This window comes from Lycorma delicatula, chromosome 4, assembly GCF_047948215.1.
Source record: "Lycorma delicatula isolate Av1 chromosome 4, ASM4794821v1, whole genome shotgun sequence".
Lineage (NCBI taxonomy): Eukaryota > Metazoa > Arthropoda > Insecta > Hemiptera > Fulgoridae > Lycorma > Lycorma delicatula.
Genome location: NC_134458.1, coordinates 59,334,813 through 59,355,774, shown reverse-complemented (window position 1 = coordinate 59,355,774; position 20,962 = coordinate 59,334,813). Strand labels below are relative to the sequence as shown.

Below are 20,962 nucleotides of genomic sequence, written 5' to 3'. Positions count from 1 at the left end.
AGGCTATGGTGATTTAGAAAGTAATGAAAAAAAAGAGTAGTAGATTTCCAAAGTGAGAGTACTGAACTTCACAAAATTACTCAAGCAGAACTTAATGATCTGGTTCATGATCTCAATTTGTCTAAAATGCAGTCGCAATTACTGGCTTCAAGATTAAAATGCCTGAACTTCCTCAAAAGTGGAAATACAAGAAAGTATAGTGTACTGCAATGATGTAAATTCTTTATTGAATTTACTAGGATATCATCAGAATCCTACAGAATGGAAATTGTTTGTAGACTACTCTTAAACAAATCTCAAAGCCTTCCTCCTTCACAGTGGAAATGAGAAACCATCAATTCCTCTTGTTTATGCATAACAAATGAAGGAGACCTATGACATGTGAAATCTTTACTGATGCTGATACAATATGAAAAGTATTCTTGGTATACATGTGGTGACTTAAGGGTGATAACCATTTTATCAGCACTGTAGCTGGTTGTACTAAGGGCTGTTATTTCTCATGCAAGTGAGATAGAAACAGGAAAAACCACTACATTAGAGAAGACTGGCTAAAGAGTGAAGTACTTATATTCAGGCAGAAAAATGATATTCATAATTTCGGATAAAGTGTATCTTCCTCCATTACATGTAAAACTTGATTTGTTTAAAAATGTTTATTTAAGCAGTCGTAATGGCAAACATTTCTTGTACCGTAAGAGCAGTTTTCCAGGATCATTGAGGCAAAAACTAAAGAAGGAATATTTTTTGACCACAAATACGTAAGCTAATGAAGGATTCGGATTTTGAGAGGAATTTGAATGAACCTGAGAAAGCAACATTGGTATCATTTCAAAATATTGTTAAATCATTCATGAGTATAAAGAACTCTGTGTAAAATTGGTGAGTGAACTTCTTGAAAACTATAAAAAAAACTTGGATGTAAAATGTCTAAAAATACTCATATTGCATTCACATTTTGACTTTTTTCCTCGTTGGCAATGTAAGTGATGAGTAATGATGGTGATTGCTTTCATCAGTATATATCAACTATGAAACACCCTACCAATGAAAATGTTGCCCAAATATGCTTGTCAATTGTTGCTAAAGATTGAAAAGCAACATTTCAGAGCCTCAGTTCAAGTGAAAACTAAACAAAAGCAGATATGTGTAAGATATCATACGATATGCTATATAATTATGTAAAATCAAGTTTTCTTTAAATTTATGTTACTAAAAAGCCCTGCCCTCCATCCAATTTTAGTTTGCAGATTTTAAAACATCACAAAAAAGATACTAAGAGACACATCTTATTGAAAATCTTATAATATATCTTATATATTAACAGAAAAAAACAGAAAGTAACAAAAAAAAACTTTTTTTTTGCAACCACTGTTATCGTCAAGTGTTACAACAATCTATGGGTTGTAGCTTTATCAAGACTTAAAAAAAAGCAAAATAATTATACATTTACAATTATTGAACTCTTTTAGAAAGATTAAACATTTTAAAAGATAGGAAAAGTGCTGGATCCAGAAGTTTTTCAAAACATAATGGGTTGTGTCATAAGTTTTGTACATTTAAAAAAAAAAGAAGAGGTGGTTTAACTGTTCCCAATTTTTGGTTGCTAAAGTGTAATTATTATCACTGCCTTTGTGAAAATAAATTAATAAGCTTAATTTCAAGAACCAAATTTTTTTATATTTTATAAGTACCAGTAATTAATTTAAAGAAATAACTATTCACACATTTCAGTTTTCTAACTGTTACAGAGGTATAGGTAAAATGTTAGGTTGTTGCTGAATTATAGATATATCAAATCTGTATGAGATTTTAGAAACTGACAAAACAGAGACAATCATTTAAGTTTAAGATTTTTTTTTAAATTTTAAACCAGCACAGATAAATATTTCCAGCCAGGTAGTAACTGACTACCTTTATTTTTATATTCTCCTCCCCTATTTCTTAAGATTTAGTATAACTGAAACAAAATTTGTTATTGCATTGAAATTGATAAATTTAAATAAGAAATACCACTTTCAGAATTTTTTTTTTAATTTTAATAATCTAAAATAAGTATTTCCTTAAGGGAGAATGTTGCAAGTATGTACCAATTTAATTATTAAAATGCTGTAAATGTGTAATGAAATCTGCAGAAAAATGGTGACTAATTTAAGGCGTATTTTTGTAAAAAACTTTGTATCCCCTATTATTCATTTAAATGGTATAAAAATAAAAATTGTTTATAAACTGATTGACTATTACAAAACTGTTATAGACATTTAATGCAAGTCTGTTAATACTTTAGCCTAATTTTATTTAAAGTTTCCAAGAAGAAGGAAGCTGCCAAGAAACCACTTCATACATACCTCATAGTTCATACAAATGTTATATTACAGGCCCTCTTGAGTGTAGTTTAGGTTGTTGCAGTGGAATCCAGAGAAGGCTGAAACTGATTTCTCTTTTACTGGACAGTCACAATGAAAATGTTTCTCTATACAGGAATAGATCTTGGTACCTGAGTACTTCTGTTGCTATCTCCTTTGCTTTTGAAAAGTGGTTGATCTATCATGTACCGTTCAACTGCCATTGATTATAAAAGAAGTTGTCAAATGAAGGTATGGGAGAGTTGTAATATCATGAGATGAAGGACTGTAACTGCTCTACTAACTTTTGATTTTCGGTGGTTTTGGTGTCATGCGCTGTCATCAATCATAAAACAATTTTTATAATAAAAGTGTTTCAATAGTTCTCATGTTTTACGATTATACAGTTCCAACATAATGTTTGTGGTGTATCAATGAATCCTGAAATAACAGTTAGAGAGGTTGCAGAATCCCTTCCAAATCAGGTGTAACTCTTTGTAGCAATCAATCCAATGGGCTGCTTATCCCTGTAGTTTGGAGCACATCAAGATGGTCAATATTCGAAGGAAAATGTTGTTTGTCAAACAAACCGACAAAACAGTAGATAAACCTTTTTCATAATAATCGAAACCAAGTCCATGGAAGATTGTTGTGAAAATCATTGGGACAATGAAAGGAAATTTCACAGTAGCAAAAAATATTTAAACCTTTAACAGTTCTCTTCCTTCTTATATCTTGTAGGAAAAGTCTTGTGTGCCATCAGCAAATTTATCATATAATAATGTTAATCGTCCATTTGAAGACCTCCCCTTGTTGTGCGCCAATGATACATACGACCTATACAAAGCGCCTCTAGTGGAAATAATTCAGTATTCTAGAATGACTAAGATATGGTGACTTTTTAATTAATGTTGGTAAACTTTTTAATGTTGGTAGTTCTGTTGAAAAGGAAAATGGCGGATGGAGTTAATGATATGGCTTTATGTTTTCCAATTTTATCTTCTAAAATTAGTGAAATGACTAGAATTGCCTTCTTGGTATCACCAGGATACCAGGGAACAAAACGATTTTTAGGATTAGAAGGGGTATGTCTCTTTTAAAAACTGGTCTTTAATTACTACAATTTCAACTACGCGTTTTATTCGTCTGTAAATTACGGAGTATTTTCAAAGCGCGTGACAACATATTGATGAAGACGTGTGGTAGTTTTCTCATCATCCGCTCGTTTGGATTTGTTAACAGTAATTACTCTTTTTTATTATGATCCAGTCTAATATATAAAAATGATTTAATCCTACTTCTTTCAGGCAGCAATAATTCGGATTGTGTAATAGTTCCTATTATTTTATTCTTGTTTGAATATTTCAGACTATTGAATTCAATCCAGAGTACAAAGTTTCCTTTTTTAAGATCATTATACACACTGGTGAGAAAGCATGGTGAATAGTTCAAAACTAAAACAGTGACCGACGTTTTGATATAAATTAAAATTGTCCGGTTGGTTTAAATGTGATTTATTTAAATTAATTTTAACAAAAAAATTGGTGCACTCTTGTACAAAAATAAAATTTATTTATTACTATCAAGAAATAAAGATGTTATTAGTTCTTTTATATTGTGGAAATACCGTTATGCTACATTTTCAAACGATGTTTAAGCCTGGCTATGTCTTATATAAAAATAAAATAGTGAATTTATTTCTCATCTGCAGATGTATTATTTTTGTTAAGGATAAAAATAATTCTAAACAAAAGTTTTTGCTCGTTAAGATGCAAGAAGTGGCTGGATTTTACTCTTAGCTACGGGGGTCATTTTTCACGGACAAGTAGTACGGGTCGAACCGCGAGCCGAAACTGGTCTACGTGGCGTTCCCTCGGTGAGTTAGCACGTGTGCATTTTAGGCTGCTTCTAGCAGACGATTCAGATGAAATGATTGGATTGTTTGGGAGTGTTCTCTGAAAGTGCTAAGGTTATCAAAATTATTTCGTGATTATTTCTGTCTAAAGGATAACGTAGACAATGATTATCAGTACTTTTGTAACTGTGTGAAAATGTTGATATAAATATATTATTTACTCTTCTTTTCTTTTTTTAAACTTTAAAACAGGAAGACAACGATCCGTGCTTAGGTTACAGATCTGATTTGTGGATTAAGTATATCGTAATAGACAGGAGTTATTGTTTGCAACCAACCATGAAGTTTGAGTCTGAAACGATTTATTTAGTATTATTTGTAATATTTCCACTTATTTGTGAAACACAAACTATGTTAGAAGGATTATATTGTGGAAAAGAAAATTGTTATGATGGTAAGTTCATATTTAATGGTTTTTACTTTTATAATCATGTTTGTAGACCCGGTTACTCTGTTTCTGAAAATGTTACTGTTAGAACGTTTCTAAGAAAAATTTGTTTTCTTTAAGAAAAAAAGGATAACATTGGCCTTTTTGGAAACCGAACAAACGGCGTTTCTAAAATATACATATTTGAGGATTTATTAAAATATTGTATTTTGCGTTACCTACGTTTATATTATCGCAATCGTAAAGTAACTGAACTCTTATGCTGGATAAGCAGAAATTTATCCTTGTTGAGGTTAAGTAGATCTTATCCTCAACGTGTTGTTAAGTTTAATAATAATGGGAGTCTTTAACTTATAAAAGCAATTATGTTAAAAAAGTTCCATTTCTTTTTAAGTTACATTCTCTGAATACCTTTTTACTACTCGTAATTATTTTTCTTAATCTTCGTTTTTATTTTGTTTTTGTTTTAAATACCGAGTTAGGAACTAAAACCCTTATTGATGCAAATTATGATAACTTTTTAAAAAAGTTAAAGAACATATATGATTATGCCTTTACTTCTTTGCTGATTAAAGTTTAAGTTACTTGTGAGTAGACTACTAATTTGTAGGTTAACCTTTTAATCGGACTTAGATTCTATTCATCATCCTGTAATGTATGTAAATTCTGTTTTTCTGGCTAATGAAGGTTTGAGTAATTTTGTTTTTACATTCGTATGTTTGCATACTTTTAACATCCTCATTTATAAAGAAAATTACCACTCAGGGATTCAGCTTAGTGAAGTCCATCTACTGTACTTTTTTAATTATGATAATGATAAGGTTATTTATGTTACTGTTAAATTTTTATGTATTTTTGAATGATAACTATTATCAAATAGTAAATAGTAATTTATATAGTATATAATTTCTATAGTTATTTCATACAAACAGCTATTATATCTAATAACTATGATACCTATCTTCATTTTTGTACATATTTTGTGGAGCATAATGCAGTAAGCTTGATTTTTATGTTTTGTTTAATGAAATTGATACTGATGTGGAATATTCAATTATTATGGGTTGTGAATGATGTGAAAAATGAATAGTTTTGATCTTATTGTTTTTTTTAAACTTAGTGAATAAGATAAAACAACTGAAGGACTATAAAAATCATCTCTGTTTCAGTTCTGGGTATTACAAGAGAAGCAACTAAACGTGAAATTGCTAAACAGTACAGGAAACTTGCTAAAATGTATCATCCTGATATGCACAGAGATGTGGAAGTTAAAATAGAAGCTGAGAACAATTTCAAGAGGGTGGCAAATGCGTAAGTGAATTTGTAGTGGATAAATATAACATTAGGAATTCTGCCTCTGCACAATTTTTTGGTGGTCAAATCTGGTGAAAATTTGCTTCCAGAACCCACACCTACATTTTGCAATATATCCAGTGTGCCTTTATTATTTTTCTTGTTTTTTGTTTCTGATTTTGCCATGTGACAAAAATTTCAATAATATATCAGTATTGGGTGAGCAGATGATCTGACTCAAATAGATCACAAAATAGTGTAAAATCTGGTTTCTCAACTATGGGAATCATATTTTTTTAAAAGTAATTCTACTCTAGACTCAAAATTTAATTTATAAAAAACTTTGTTTCATTTGATTCAAAATTTTTATAAATATAAAAGTTTTTTAACAGAATTATTGTTCGTGTGATAGAAGTGTATTTAAGAACAAAAATATTTTTTATTATTTAGATGTATTAGTTATTCCGACATCAGAGAAACTATTCAGGACATGACTTCCACTGATTTCTGGTTATCCTTGAACTAAAAGGGATGCAATTTGAGAGCTGAGATGACATTACAGAAAATATTGATGACACAGCAAAATTCCATTCTAAAACAACATAATTACAAATGTTTTGAACAGTGAGAAAGAAGTTGGCTAAGTGTAACAAGGGTCATTCATCTCTGTTGAAGGAGATATTTTTGTTATAATGTTCTGTGGTCAGTTATTTTTTGAAAAGAATATATATATTAATATAAATCATCTTTTAATTACCATATTTATTTGTGCAATGTTTGCCTACCTAGTTGGATAAAAAACTGATAAATGCATTTGTCAGTTAAGTCTGTTAAATAATAATAATAAAGGCTCATGAAGTAAAGTTTTGTCTGCTGTATAAAGTTCAGCAGGTGGCTAAACATAATTTTAGTGTCCTGAATTCAAGTTTGTTTACTAAGCTCCCATATTACCTAATATGTAATGATTTTATGCAGAACTGAAATGAATGTATATAAGTATTTCTAGTTCACATTATGTAAAATTTTTACTACAGAGTACATAAAATGTTAAAAATAGGAGAAAATTTCACTGATGTGAGTATTGAACTTAAAAATAAATTGTATTGATTTAAGGGGAGTTCCATACTCCCTACCTAGTGCATGTTAAATTTGGTATATTGAAGTACGTTTCTAACAAACCATTTGGGTTATAGATTTCAGTATTTTTATGCCTTATCTTTGACATTTCTTTAGTACTTGGAATTAGAATTATTAACTTTGAACTAAAAATAACAGTTTGAAATTTTTTAGTGAAACGCAAAAAAATGTTATTTTTTATACATTTTTTTAATTTTAGTTTTCGACTTATTAGTAGAACAGCAATAATTTTAGTTCCATACATCACATATGTACTAGGGAACATGCTGGAAAAATTTCAACCTCAAATAGTATTTGAGATAATTGTACCTTTGTAAAAAAAAAATTAACTTACAGGAAATTGACCGTAAACTATGACTTACCCTGCCCTGCACCGTAGTCTGGATCCTCATCAGACTCTCCTTTCACCTCAAATAACTTCCTCTTCTTTCTCTGTATTCTAGCTTTTTTTGTGACATTCTCCATTGCTTTCTGAATCTTTTTACACGCAAAATATCCATATTCTGAATTGCCTTTACTGACTGCACAAAAAGTTTTAACCCTAATCTCTTATAGATGTCTGATTTGCTGCTATTACAATCATTAAATGTCATCTGCATCAAACACATCTATTCTAAGAGTCATTAGCTTAACAAGTAGATTTTTTTGTATTTTTTACCATACTACATTATTAAAATTTTCATTATTGTTTTGTGTGCAGCCATGAAGACATTTACTTAGCAGAGCAGGGTCAGCTTTATATTTTATATTTATATTTTTCTTTGATTGCATTCATAACAGGTACTGGTAAGCTGTTTTTGTGCTGGTAATTAAGTTTCAGTGACTGACATTTTTTGTACTGACACCAGGAGTCTTCACCTTTTAGGCACAAACTGTGAGCCGAAGATTCATCTGTTGAAAAATCCGATGAAAGTATATGATCCAAACATTTTTTTCATTTCTTCAAGATTTGACCCAACTCTTCTTATAGCCAACCCATAATAGGTTTGAAATTTACCTATTTGTACATTGGTGAGTATATGTTTTCCTCACAATACTTTTCCATAGCTAATTTCTAACCTTTCATTTCTTTTTTCAAATCTCTGTCTTCTTCTCATTCTTTTTCCAACATGGCCCACCCATTAAAGTTTTTCTATGATAATATCATTTCCATATGGCTTGTCTTCAATTATTTTCATAAATCCTTTGCTGTCTTCATCTCCGAGATATTTTAGATAACGTATCTTATGTTGAATTGAATTTTCAAATATCTGAAGAGTTCCAACCATCTCTATGCCACCACTGGCGCCTTCATAGTTCTTCATACAAAAATGTCTGTCTAACACTTCCTTGTCTTTTGATAATAAACATGTTTGATATTATTTGGAGTGCATTGAAACAAGAATTTTTCCGGTATCAAAACTGATTACACTGACAAACCCATTCAACAATTTGTGACCTTGACGTTGCCAAGATCTGTTCAGACCTATGGCTAGGTCACGAGAATCATTATTTTCAGTGTCAGCTTCTTCAGTAGCTGTTGTCATGGAGTCGTCCTAAGTACATATTTCTAACATTTTCAAGAGTTTTTTTATTATACTCATGATATTTCTGGGTAGGCTGAGGTAAATCAAGCAAGGCACAAAACATTTTAGAAGCGCTAAACCCTTTGCCAATTGTTCTCATTGCATAGGCTAATTTCATATTTACATCAAACTTACCATTAGCACACTTAGAAGAACTATAAAACTTACTAAATTTTAAATAAATAGAACATTTCATTTGAACACTAACTGCTAATCCATGTCTTTACTTGACCATAATATTCAGTTCAATTCACTCTTTTCCACTACAAAATTTACATCCAACAAAATTTTTAATAGCACTACTAACAATTGAAAAATCAAAAATATAATTATCCCTCAGCTACAGTCATAATATTTGTGGAATTGAATTTTTTTGAGGATGAACTTTGTTAAGGGGATTTTTTCTGTGACGATGCACTTCTGACAGGAGTGTGCAGTTTATCTTTAGAAGTACCTGGAATAGGTTCAGATAGATCTTTCTTCATGTATCTGTTGCCATGGAAAGTTCCTTTTTTAGTTTTATAACTTATTTTTTGTCTAGGCATTATAAAAAATAGACCTAATAAACCGCACACCACCCTAATACTAATATTTCAATCACAACTTCTCACCAGACCTTTCAAAAACTTTTCAGAAAAACACAACAGTAAAATAACAAACTAACCTTATATTTGGCCATATAAATAACAGGTGCTACACTGCCAACTTTTGTAACACAAAACAATCTACGTTTCAAAAAATAAAATTGTTCTGACAAATAAAAGTTTTGTCAAAACATTTACTCTGTAAAGTTGTTTAGTAAATTTCTCACCCTGATATTACTTCATAAAAACCCATATAACTTTCTTAATTTTTAGCATAAAACCATAGTATTTATATGAAATTACACAGGAGAAGATACAGAAGGCTATGGCGCCAAAATTCAAAAATCAATTTTTTTTTTTTTAATTTTTAGTATAGTGCTCCCCAGCTACTTAAAAATACCTTAGGCAAATATTTTCTGGTGTAAATATTAATTTAAATTAAAACAAAGGAGTGGACTTGCATTATTGTCTTGTCAAGGGTCATCGCTTTTTAAACAGCAAATGTAGTCTGCCATCTAGGATTGTTAATATCCAATCTGGTGTCATTTCCATCTTTTTTGTCATTACAACCCCACTTACTTTCCTGGGATGCTGTCAAAATGAGAGTGCAAAAGTAACTATCTAAAGTAACCATAATCTTTTTTACAGTCTGATCCTATTTCATAAAAGATGATCATATTCATCATCTGAGTGAAAATGCTCCTCTTTTCAAACCCTGTGATCATACACGAATTAGTCCTGAGTAATCTACATTGTTCTGATTGTAGAACATCATTTTTTAAATTTATATTTTATTGCATCGAATAAAACATTTTACATTTCCATGTTTGCTGTATTTGTTACAAAATATTTTGTAACAAAATTTCTGTATTGTTTTCTGTGTGAATTATTTCTTGCCTTCAGTATGCTTTCTTGAATTTGAAAAAAATTGTTAATCTGACTTAGACATTTTAGTATTTTCATTTCCAGTTCTTACAATTTCAATACAAACTCCAAATGTTTCTTAGTAAACCTTAACATAACATTTACTGTTATGTGGCGGTGACCACGGTAACGTAAAATGTTTCATCTCTGATTTACTATACTTCAAATATATGTGATACTTTATATATAAAGTGCTTTGCTATGCTATAATAATTATTTTACTGGTTCCTAAATGTGTTTTCTGAGAATTCATCATTTTTCAAACATTTTTTGATCTGTTTGAAAGTGTATTAAGAAATACCCACTAGTACAAAACAGAATTGTTTATTCAATTATGTATTTGTATGTTGGCCACCATAACCAAAAAAAGATTATAAATTACCTGATATGAGATTAAAATCGTTCTGAAATTGGCATAACCATTCCCAAGATAACAAGTATCCCGTGCCAGGCATACTTGAGAAAGATAGAAGTAAAACGACTTCCAGTTGAAATCTTCACTGATCCAAACATATTACATATCAGCATACCAACCCATTGATATAGCAGAAGATACTCAGCTCTGCAGGTGACAATTTCACTCTATTCATTACAGGGACCAGCTGTATAATGAACATTGTTTCTTTACGAAAAGCAGTTAATATCATGCTTTACATGATCAGACTCATAATAAAAACTGGGACAGATAGTGTACTGTAACAAATTAATATACTCTTATCTAGAAAGGATTCTTCATATATATATATGAAACATTTTATTTTAGGGTAACATTTGTTATGTTATTCATTTACGGTGACACTGCGACATTCACTACCAATAAATGTCAAGCATATCCATTCACTCAGCTGAATTGAAACCTTCCAGTTTTATTTAACGTCAGTGATTTATAGAACTTCTTACAGTTAATTAGATATATTACAGATTACTTAAAAAAAAAAAAACCATGTGTCATATTATGAAGTGATTTTTCATATCTCAGTGAATGTTTGTTATGCAGGTAACATGTTATTTTGTTCAGAAAAAAATGTTAAATATTCTTTGGTTTTATTTTAGATATGAAATATTAAAGGATGATGAGAGTAGAAACGATTATGATTATATGTTGGATCATCCTGAACAATTTTATAGCCATTATTACAGATATTACTCGAGACGAGTGGCTCCTAAGGTAGATGTTAGAATTGTTATTGCTGTTACTATATCTATTATTTCTGCCATACAGTATTATACATCGTGGAAAAGGTAAGGAAATAATTATTTTTTAGAAATTATTACTTTGTATCTTTAATGAAGGCAGTTCCATACTTTAAGATTTTTCTTTCTAACAGCATTCATAACATATCTCTGGAGATTTAATAACCTCCAGGTAATAATAAGGAGGTAATAATATGAGGGTTGGCTGAAAAGTGATATATAGGCTCACTTTTCTAATGGTTGAATGTATAACAAATTAAAAGTTTAAAGTTTTCTAATTTGAATGTATAACAGGGTAAGCATATCCTCTATATGCATATATATATATATATATATATATATATATATATATATATATATTTATCTTTATAAAGGTTCTTTGGTTTACTGCAACTGTTCATGATCAGTATTTAAAATCTGACATTTGCAATGTCTATAGAATTAAAATAGCATCTAATAACTGAATTTTTGCCGAATGAAATCATTATAGCTACTGAAATTCAATGTTGTTTATAAACTGCTTAGAGCAGGGAAACTATTGATGGAAGAATGGTAAATTGGGGTTTGAAATTTTATAACAGTAAACTGATTAAAGAAGACTATTTTACTCTCAAAAAACGTACTGGAGAGTGAGTGAATGGTGTCTATCTAAAAGGTTAGGAAATCCCTCTAATGTTATTTGTTAATCAAGATCAAATTCTGAGTGCACCAGTAACTAGATTGAAATTGATAATTTGCTCCAAAAGGTTGCCCTTTTAAATAAAAATTTCCATTTAATTTGAAAACTGTTTGTTTTTCATTTTTAATAATTTTAAACAAATTTTTCTTTGTTCATATGGGGTAACTTGTCATGTGTTGGAAAAAGTCTTATTTGAATAAATGGTTACCGTGTAATTATTTAGGTTTGTAGTAAAATTGTGTTTAATCATTTTTAATACTTTTTGTTAAAATAAAGTTTGTGTATTATTTTTCAGCCTATCCTCAAAGTAAGTAAAATTGTATTACAGTTAAAACTTGTGTATTTTAATGGATTAATATTTCTATTTTCTAACATTAACGCTCAAGTTTTAATTAGGTTCATATACATGAGTTGAGTACGTTCTCATTATGAATAAGTTTTTGTAATGCATCCTGCTGCTTGTTTTTTGCTGCATAAAGTAAGTAATAAATAAATACCTTTGAATCTTAGTTGCAAAGTGATTTGAATTTGATATTCATCATTCTTTTCATTGGATTGACTTTTCAGAACATATTTTACAAAAAACACATTTAAATGTTTTTTAAAGGATTTTTATCATCAGCCGATATAATTAAAACTATTATAAATTTTATTAATTTTGTTATTATTTTTCAAGAATTTAAACTCCTAACCTTAAAAATAAGATTTTTAAGGTTAGGATCTATTTAAAATTACTTTTCAGTCATTTGAATTGTGAATAACAGTAATTATGTTATGCATTTTGATTTTTGAATCTTTTCTTCTGATTGTTTTGTTTTCACAATATTTGAGGGTTGCATTCAGCATACTCTGTGGTTTATTCACAGTTTTGTTGACCTTGACACCCTTTTTTCTATTCTGGCTGACATTTTATACTTATTATTTTCTTTTGCTTTCCAGTTGGGATAGGTTTGTACTTGTTCTGATTTTACATGAGAAGAGGTCTGTCTTTTCCATCTTGTCACGATAGTGGAATGCAATTATATTTTCACTTCAGAAAAATGATTACTTACTAAATTTTGATGTCTGAGCAAAATCTGCTACATATGTTCAGTTTACCATATTATTAGTATGCTACTTCAGCAGGTATTGCCACTCCCCAAATATGATTGCACTATATAAAAATTATCATAAAATTTTATAGACAAGGTCATTAAATAAATTATATGTATTTTTAAGGCCTGTTTACTTCATAAAATTATTTTTAATTATTAGTAAATACTGAAAGTTACTTGAAAAAATTTTAATGATTTTAGTAAATCAAATGTAATTAACATATTTTTCATTTGATTCATCTCGTACCTAATTTTTATTTGCAAAGTGCTAAGTTATAAAACATATATGGTGAAACAATTTATTTTTAAAAGGAAATATAAAATTTGAAAATGTATATTAGGAAAAATTAGCTTTTCTTTTTTGTTTCTTAACGTCAGATAGCGATAACATTATTTTTAAATTAGGTAACATTTCTAATAATATAGAAATCTTTCAGATTTCTTTCAATAATTTTTTAAGAAAATTACATTTTAATGTTTTTTGAGAAATCTCTGAAAGAAAAAGTTGAAACGGTGCGGTTAGAATTCATCTATCTTTAAACAGTTCTAAGATAAAAATTATTAATCTTAAGGATTTTATAGTTTAATACCTGTACTTTAAAAACGTACCATAATGCAAACAAATTTTCTTACTGTATTATATCCTAATAACAAGTAATAATACAGAAATTTCATCTGAGGAATTATTTTTTTATTTGGAAATGTAATGTCATTACAAAGCTTGTAAAATTTCTTACATGTAACATAAAAAATAAATAATTATTTGTTCAGTTTATTAATATGAATGCGTGTGAATTTTCAAGATAGAAATTCTGAGCCACATGAGCTAATAAGAATTTACCTTTTGAGCAAAATTGTGTATAGATTTTTTCTCGGTTTGTAGTCTATGTAGATTTTTTTACACGGTTGCTGTATTTTAATACTATGTTCATGCGATAGTGTGCTAATTTTCCACAACTGCATTCTTGGATCACAGATACATTATGCCTCAACACTTTTTATACTAAAAATATTTTCTGCAGAACTGGTACTGAAAAATAAAATAATTATTTCAGTTCAGATTTTTTAAATTGATCTATCATTGTGTTAGGGAAATGAAAGAGCAGATATATTAAATGTTTGTAGTAGTATTTATGTTGTCATCAAATAGGATGTTTAAATATTGGAATTAGATAGTACGGTTTGATTCAGTCCTAAATGTTTTTACCGTCTATAAATTTGTTTCAAGAAAATGGAATGGAATGCAAAGTTGACGGGAGTTTATTTCTCCCTACTTATCGCAGAAATTTCAAGAAAACTGGCATGCTTATTTATAATGGTGTTTTGCATGCTAGATCTTGTATTTTGTTATTTAAACCTTACCACGTATTTATGCTTTTAGGTGAGGTTTACATGTAGCTTGTAATAAAAGTTATAATTGGCTCGCTTTTTAATTTCATGGATCTCTTATTCCAAATTCCTTTCAGAACTAATTAACAGCACCTCTTCAGTGGAATTTCTGGTAGAACTATTGATAATGATGAATCTTAAAAAGGGTTAGGCAGCCCTTTAGTTTGTAATCAATTTATATTCTCTTTTGCTTATTTGCGTATGTTATTTTGTCAAGTTTAGAGTGTTTCTGCATTTTATATCATTCAAGTACGTTGTTATCTTGGTTTTTTGTGCTTTTTGTAAAATTTGCATGTTGTGGTTAATGTTTTTGTGTGTGCCCTATTTTTATGAGCTGATTTTCAAAAGATTTTGTTGTATGTATCATCTGTTTATATGTTTTGTATCTGTGGCTGAATCTAACATCAATCTCTCCAGTTAGCATTAGTACAATCACAATTGTTGAATTTTAAATTGCATTATAAGAATATTTTGTGCTGTTCAGCAAATTCAAAAAAGCTTACTGACACAATGTTTTTTTAAGGCTGTATATTAACACAGCAATCATACTTATAATACATTCAACATAACAACTATTCAGTTCTTTAGTTATTGAGAAAAAATACTGCAAGATGTGTTATTACGGTAATGGGTAAGATTATAAGATGATTTTGAAAGTTATTGATGTTTATTGTTGTCAACTGCTATAATCTAAAATCTAAATAACATTTGTATCAGACAGTGATGTACTTTTGAGGGGGCATGTATCCACTTTAATTTGTTTAAAGCACAATACCTTTAACGTTGATTGGCTATTGTGTTTATTTATGAAGTTAATTCAATTTAACTTATTGTTAATGTTGAAATTTTAAGAATTATATTCTACACCGTTACATTAAATTTATTTATGAGAAATAAATATTTGCTCTTCTTATTTTATATTTATTTAGTTGCTATCATTTTCCTTTGTATTAATAAATTAATTTTAACGTTTTGAAAGTTACATTTAATCATCAGCGGTAACTTCTATTGTATGCTTTAAATTTTTATTATGGAGTTTAGTTAAATTCAAGTAATGTTAAAAATTTATTTCTATACTCAAAAATTTTTCTTTAAAGAAGACATCTTAAATGAATACTTATAAATTATAGATATCCAAAAACCTTGTTTTATGCTAGCATTTCATCTATAACAGTATTCATATTAATTGCAAAAAGACTGTTGTAATATAATATTATTTGATTGTTTTTTTATTACTTTTGAAGGTGAAGCTTACCTTTTTAAACCCAAGAGTAAATATGTCTTATGAGTATAAACCAAAATGTAAAAATAAACTTAGGGAAAGAAAAAATCCAGTTACAGTAAAATAAGTAATACTAACACTCTGTCCTGTTTGGTAAAAATAAAATCTAAAAATAGGTTGTTTATAAAGTAAAATCAAAGACCTGAGATATTATTATTGAAATAAACAAAATGAAATTGTGTAATAAATGGTGCAAAGACAATACTAAAGTGACTTTAAACATCCTGACCTTTTAAGAAGATATTACAATTTTATTGGTTGATATGGTGGAATTATATGTTTTAGTCTCCTAATTTGATTATTAAAAGAATGATTCATACAACTTCGTCTAATTTAAAACAAGTTTATTGACTCATTAAAAACATTAGAATGTGGAAGTTCATTCAATCTACTTATATTTTACACATATAAACACACACACATACATATTCACATTCACACATATATCTGCATATATATAGAATTTACTTGTGCTATGTACACTATACCACTTTAAATCATCTCAGATAAAGAAGTGTGTCTATACAACAACTTTTGAGGATCTGAACTTGAAATATATTAAACATATCTAATGGAAAAATTTCAACTTGATGAAAAGGTCTATCATACTTTACTCCAAACATGATCTTACAAATGAATAGTTTTGTGTTTTGGTAAATTCTATTTGTAATTTAATGCTGTTTATATAATGTACATAAATATTTGGTGAGCTCTTTTTCATGAAAGTTATGAAGAGAGTATTTTACGTGTTTTAAAAGTAATCCATTTTCCAAAGATCTTTCATGGAGGTTTTAAGATCAGACTGGATCCATAGGTACAGATTTGCCTAATACTTTTCTGTCTTCACTGTATAGAACTTTAGAATTCTTTTTTAGGTAATTAAATCATTTATGAAAACTGAAAAGAGTAATGAATGACCTATGATTTGGACTCATAGGATGCTGAACTTCACAATGAGTATGTCAGAATAAAAAGTACAATATAAATGATAAAGATCCCAATAGATTGAGATAAAAAGCAAACCAACTAAATTTAACAAACTTGTGGTATCAGATGCTAACATATAACATTACTTGAACAGTAACCTGAGAATAGTGTACCATTTAAAAAAAAAATAAACCCATCAAATTTGTGGCTCTGGAATGGTTGTTAGAAAATTTGTAGGGACATGTTTGGTATTTTGCTTTTAATAATATGAAAATATGTTTACATAAAAGCTTTTCTAATAATTTTGTAGGAATAAGAAAACAGTAGTTGGATATTAGTTTTTCCAGATTTAAAGAATTACTTTTTTTAAGTAAGTGAATAATTTTTGTTTAATTTTTTTATTTATTTTAAGTAACTTTATTTCTGTGTAATATTATTACTGGAGAATTAGGAAGACTGATTAGACTAGGTTGCATTGTTCTGTCTAATGGGTTGTACATTAACCATTTCTTTCCTGAGAGCTGACAAGACGATCCTACCTAAATAGCAATAATCCACCCTTGACTTTTGGCTGTGGATCTATTTGGGTTTGATGCTGGTGGCTTATTCTCTGGACAAATGCTTGCATTCTGATCATAACTCATAGATGATAGAGAATTTTATACTACTAATATTTAAAATTGTAGAGGACTGGTTCAAAAGAATATTTCAAGGTTTAACAGTTGCTTCACTACTCTATGCTCAAACAATATATATACAAATTTAAACAGAAGGAAAGTTGATATTCCATTATCTTCCTCTAAAATACCATTGAAAATGGAAACATTGTGTTAATTAATGTATCTTACATGTATTGTAAAAATGAATCTTGTGTATGAAAAGATAAATTTAATTAATTTTCCAAACATTGTACCTTTGCATTTTAAATTATAATAAAATTTTTATTTCATAGCCACCAAATTCAGTTCAAGAGGTAATTTTTCTTCTTATCATTCTACGATGTAGTTTGATTTGCATTTAACAGTAACTCGCTGATGTCGGTGTAACATTGAAAATATTGCTAAACTTGGTAGATTTTAGGTGAGATTAGATTTATTAGAAATAGCAGATTGCTTTTATTTGGTCGGTAACTTAGCCACTAGTTTGGCTTTTTGTAGAAATAAGTCAAGGTCCTTGGACAGCTGCTCAGTCACAGAAGGTAGCTGCTCTATTGATTCCTAGGAACAAATTTTTTAACTTGTCAGCATACTTTCCAGAGCAATGGCTGAACTAATTCCTATGGTGCTCATCCAAGGAATAAAGGGGAAATAATTCACAGAGGAACTTCATACCTCTAATGGGAATAGTAGCTACCTTACCCGGGCGGGACTTGACTTGGTAAGTGCCATTACATTTCATCTAGTATTTGATGATTTTGATGCAATTAAATTTACATGAAGCATCAATAATGAAATAAAATGTAAGTGTAGGCCAAAACGAGTGGCCTTATATAACACACATACTTATACATTTCTGCTTCTGTGATCTAGTAGCTTTCTGTTGTGTGCTGTGCAGTCATTAATGAAACATTACATTACCTCAGGTAGACTGTAAAGAAAGTTTAATAATATAACAAATTTAATGTAAAATTGTTTTAAAATTAAATTTGAATTAACCTCTTTAGTTTATAATTGTATTTTTAAAAATTCTGTAGAAGTTATATTTATATGAATATGTGTAAAAAATTTTTACACTTTTTTTTGTTTTATCAATTATTGTATTAGTTAATATTTTTGGCCAACTCCTTGCTGTAAGGTTATATTCTTAAAAGCAATAAAGATTCATTTCATTTCAACTGTATTTTTAATTATAAGTTTTCTCATGACCCAGAATTTCTTATCAATCTGAATACAAGGCTAGTTCAAAAGTAAGGGTCGTTGAGTTGTTAATAATGATTGGTTTGCACATGCACGCAGCAACTCTTTAGTGGTCTGTTGGACATGCAACTGCCACATTGCCATCAGTTTATTGTTTTTTGCCTTTGCAAGACAGTATGTTAAAATGAGTGCGGTAATAACAAATCCTGCCAATTGTGAAGTTTGATCAGTGATTAGATTTCTAAATGCAAGAGGACATAATGCTGCTAAAATTCACCATCAATTTTGTGAGATATATGAGCCTATGACAATGAGTGAAGGAAAAGTGAGGCAATGGCTTCTTGACTTTACGGAAGGCCATTCAAATGTTCACAACGAATAGAGAAGTGGTAGGCCCAGTGTCTGGACTGATGATCTCATTGGACATGTGAATGCAGAAGTGAGAGAAAATTTATGCTTTACGATTAGTAATCCTTCACTATAATTTCCAGAAGTTTGAAGAACAACATTATTGAGAATCATGACTGACACTCTAGGCTATTGTAAACTGTGTGCACGATGAGTGCTGATAATGTTGACAAGTGCTTACAAAGATCAAAGAATGATATCTACACACACTTTTCTTAACTGATTTAACCACAAAGGAGATAGATATTTTTCCCATGTCGTCGCTAGTGATAAAATATGGATTTTGTTTGTTTGAGATGAAACAGCAATCCATGCAGTGGCGTCATTCTGGTTCTAAAACCGAAAAAATTCAAACAAGCCCATTCTCAAAGGAAAATCATGGCAACTGTATTTTGGAACCAAAAGGGTGTGTACTTTTTATTGATTTCACAGAACCTGGAACATCAATCTCATCACAAGTTTATTGTGAAACACTTTCTAAACTGCATTGTGCCATTCAAAACAGTGGATGGGGAATGCTGAGATGAGGAATTGTTCTTCATGATAACACAAGTCCACACACAGCTGCATGCACAACAGAAACAATTCAGAAATTTTGATGGGGGATTTTTGATCATCCTCCTTACAGTCCTGATATTATGCCCAATGACTACCATCTCTTCCTACACCTCAAAAACTGGTTTGTTTCTCAACGGTTCAAGGAAAGTGAAGAGTTGGAAACCTCACTGCAAATGTGGCTACAATCCAAGGTAGCAAAATCTTATTTAGTTGATTTGAAGAAGCTTGTTTCACAATATCAAAAATGTTTGGAACTATATGGTGATTATATATAAAAATAAAGTAAATATGTAAGTATTTGAAACCATTAATAAATTAAAAATTTTTTCAACTGCTTTTATTTTGTTACTGATGGGCCCTTACTTTTGAATCGTGCCTCGTACTTAAATAAAAATAACCTGATTACAGTAGTGATTACATTGCCAGTTGCAAGCTGCTTTCTATTATTTCACTATAGATGTTTTAACAAGCACATAATCATTTATTGATAAACAAAATATATCAAATTTTCCCTTTTCTGAAAATAAATATTCAACCAACATTCAAAACCATTGCAAATAAATTTAACGGAACTCAATAATTTTTAAGTTTTATCCTATAGGGTCCCTTCCAGTAGGTGTCTAGCTGATTTGCAGAACAGTTTATAGATCAGTTAGATATTTCTGTATGTCATACAATTATGGAGATGGTTAATGTTTATGTGATAGCAGGGGCATATGCATATAATGCACACACACACAAGTAATTAATGTAAATAATACAGTGTATACAAATTAGGTATGTTAGGTTTTATATATACAACATCAGGAATATCATTGATCTCTTAAGCAGGTTGCTAAAATTTCAGAATCAGCCACGTAAGAAATTAATAAATGAATTATAATACCCCTTTACTCATTCCTTAGTATGTCTAATTATTTATTAGTGTTGTTTACATACATGACATGTTTTTATTAAATTGTTAATCACTACTTGTTTCTTTATATAGCCTACTCTTTTGTTAGTTTTATTTGCATACGTCACATGTTTTGTTAAATTACTAACTGGTTATTTTTTTATTACTTCCTTTGATGTGATAGTTTTTTCTGTAATTGATTTTTAATGTATGTTGAGTCTATAATCTCTTTGTTTTGTTAGGCAGTTATAAAATCTCTGTATGTAAATGCTGTTAATTTAGATATCAGAAAAGTTTTCTTCCATTTAAGGGTAGCTTCGTTTCAGAAATTCTCACTTTTAATAAAACACATGGTACATTGGTAAATAATTTTACCTTTTGAAAAATTGTTGACAGTAATATTTTAAACAAAAAGTGTTGAATAAAATATGAATTCTATGAGAATTACATTCCTTGCATTGTATTTTCAAAAATATTAAGTATAGTTTAATGTAGAAAAAATTGTTAAAGTCATAGAATATATCAGTTC

General features: G+C 29.3%; 1 protein-coding gene across 2 annotated transcripts in view; it reads left to right on the top strand.

The window, feature by feature from the left end:
* The first annotated feature begins 4,170 nt into the window (after window positions 1–4,170).
* The window catches only part of LOC142323437 (dnaJ homolog subfamily C member 25 homolog), a 54,167-nt gene continuing 37,375 nt past the window's right edge, over window positions 4,171–20,962 (top strand). Inside the window, exons 1-3 of one of the 2 annotated variants that reach the window (XM_075363054.1) lie at window positions 4,171–4,654; window positions 5,818–5,959; window positions 11,205–11,393. In XM_075363054.1, the coding sequence (XP_075219169.1) occupies window positions 4,540–4,654; window positions 5,818–5,959; window positions 11,205–11,393 (446 nt within the window). In that variant the 5' untranslated portion in view covers window positions 4,171–4,539. The remainder of the gene's footprint in view (window positions 4,655–5,817; window positions 5,960–11,204; window positions 11,394–20,962) is intronic. The other variant, XM_075363053.1, reaches the window with a different exon arrangement.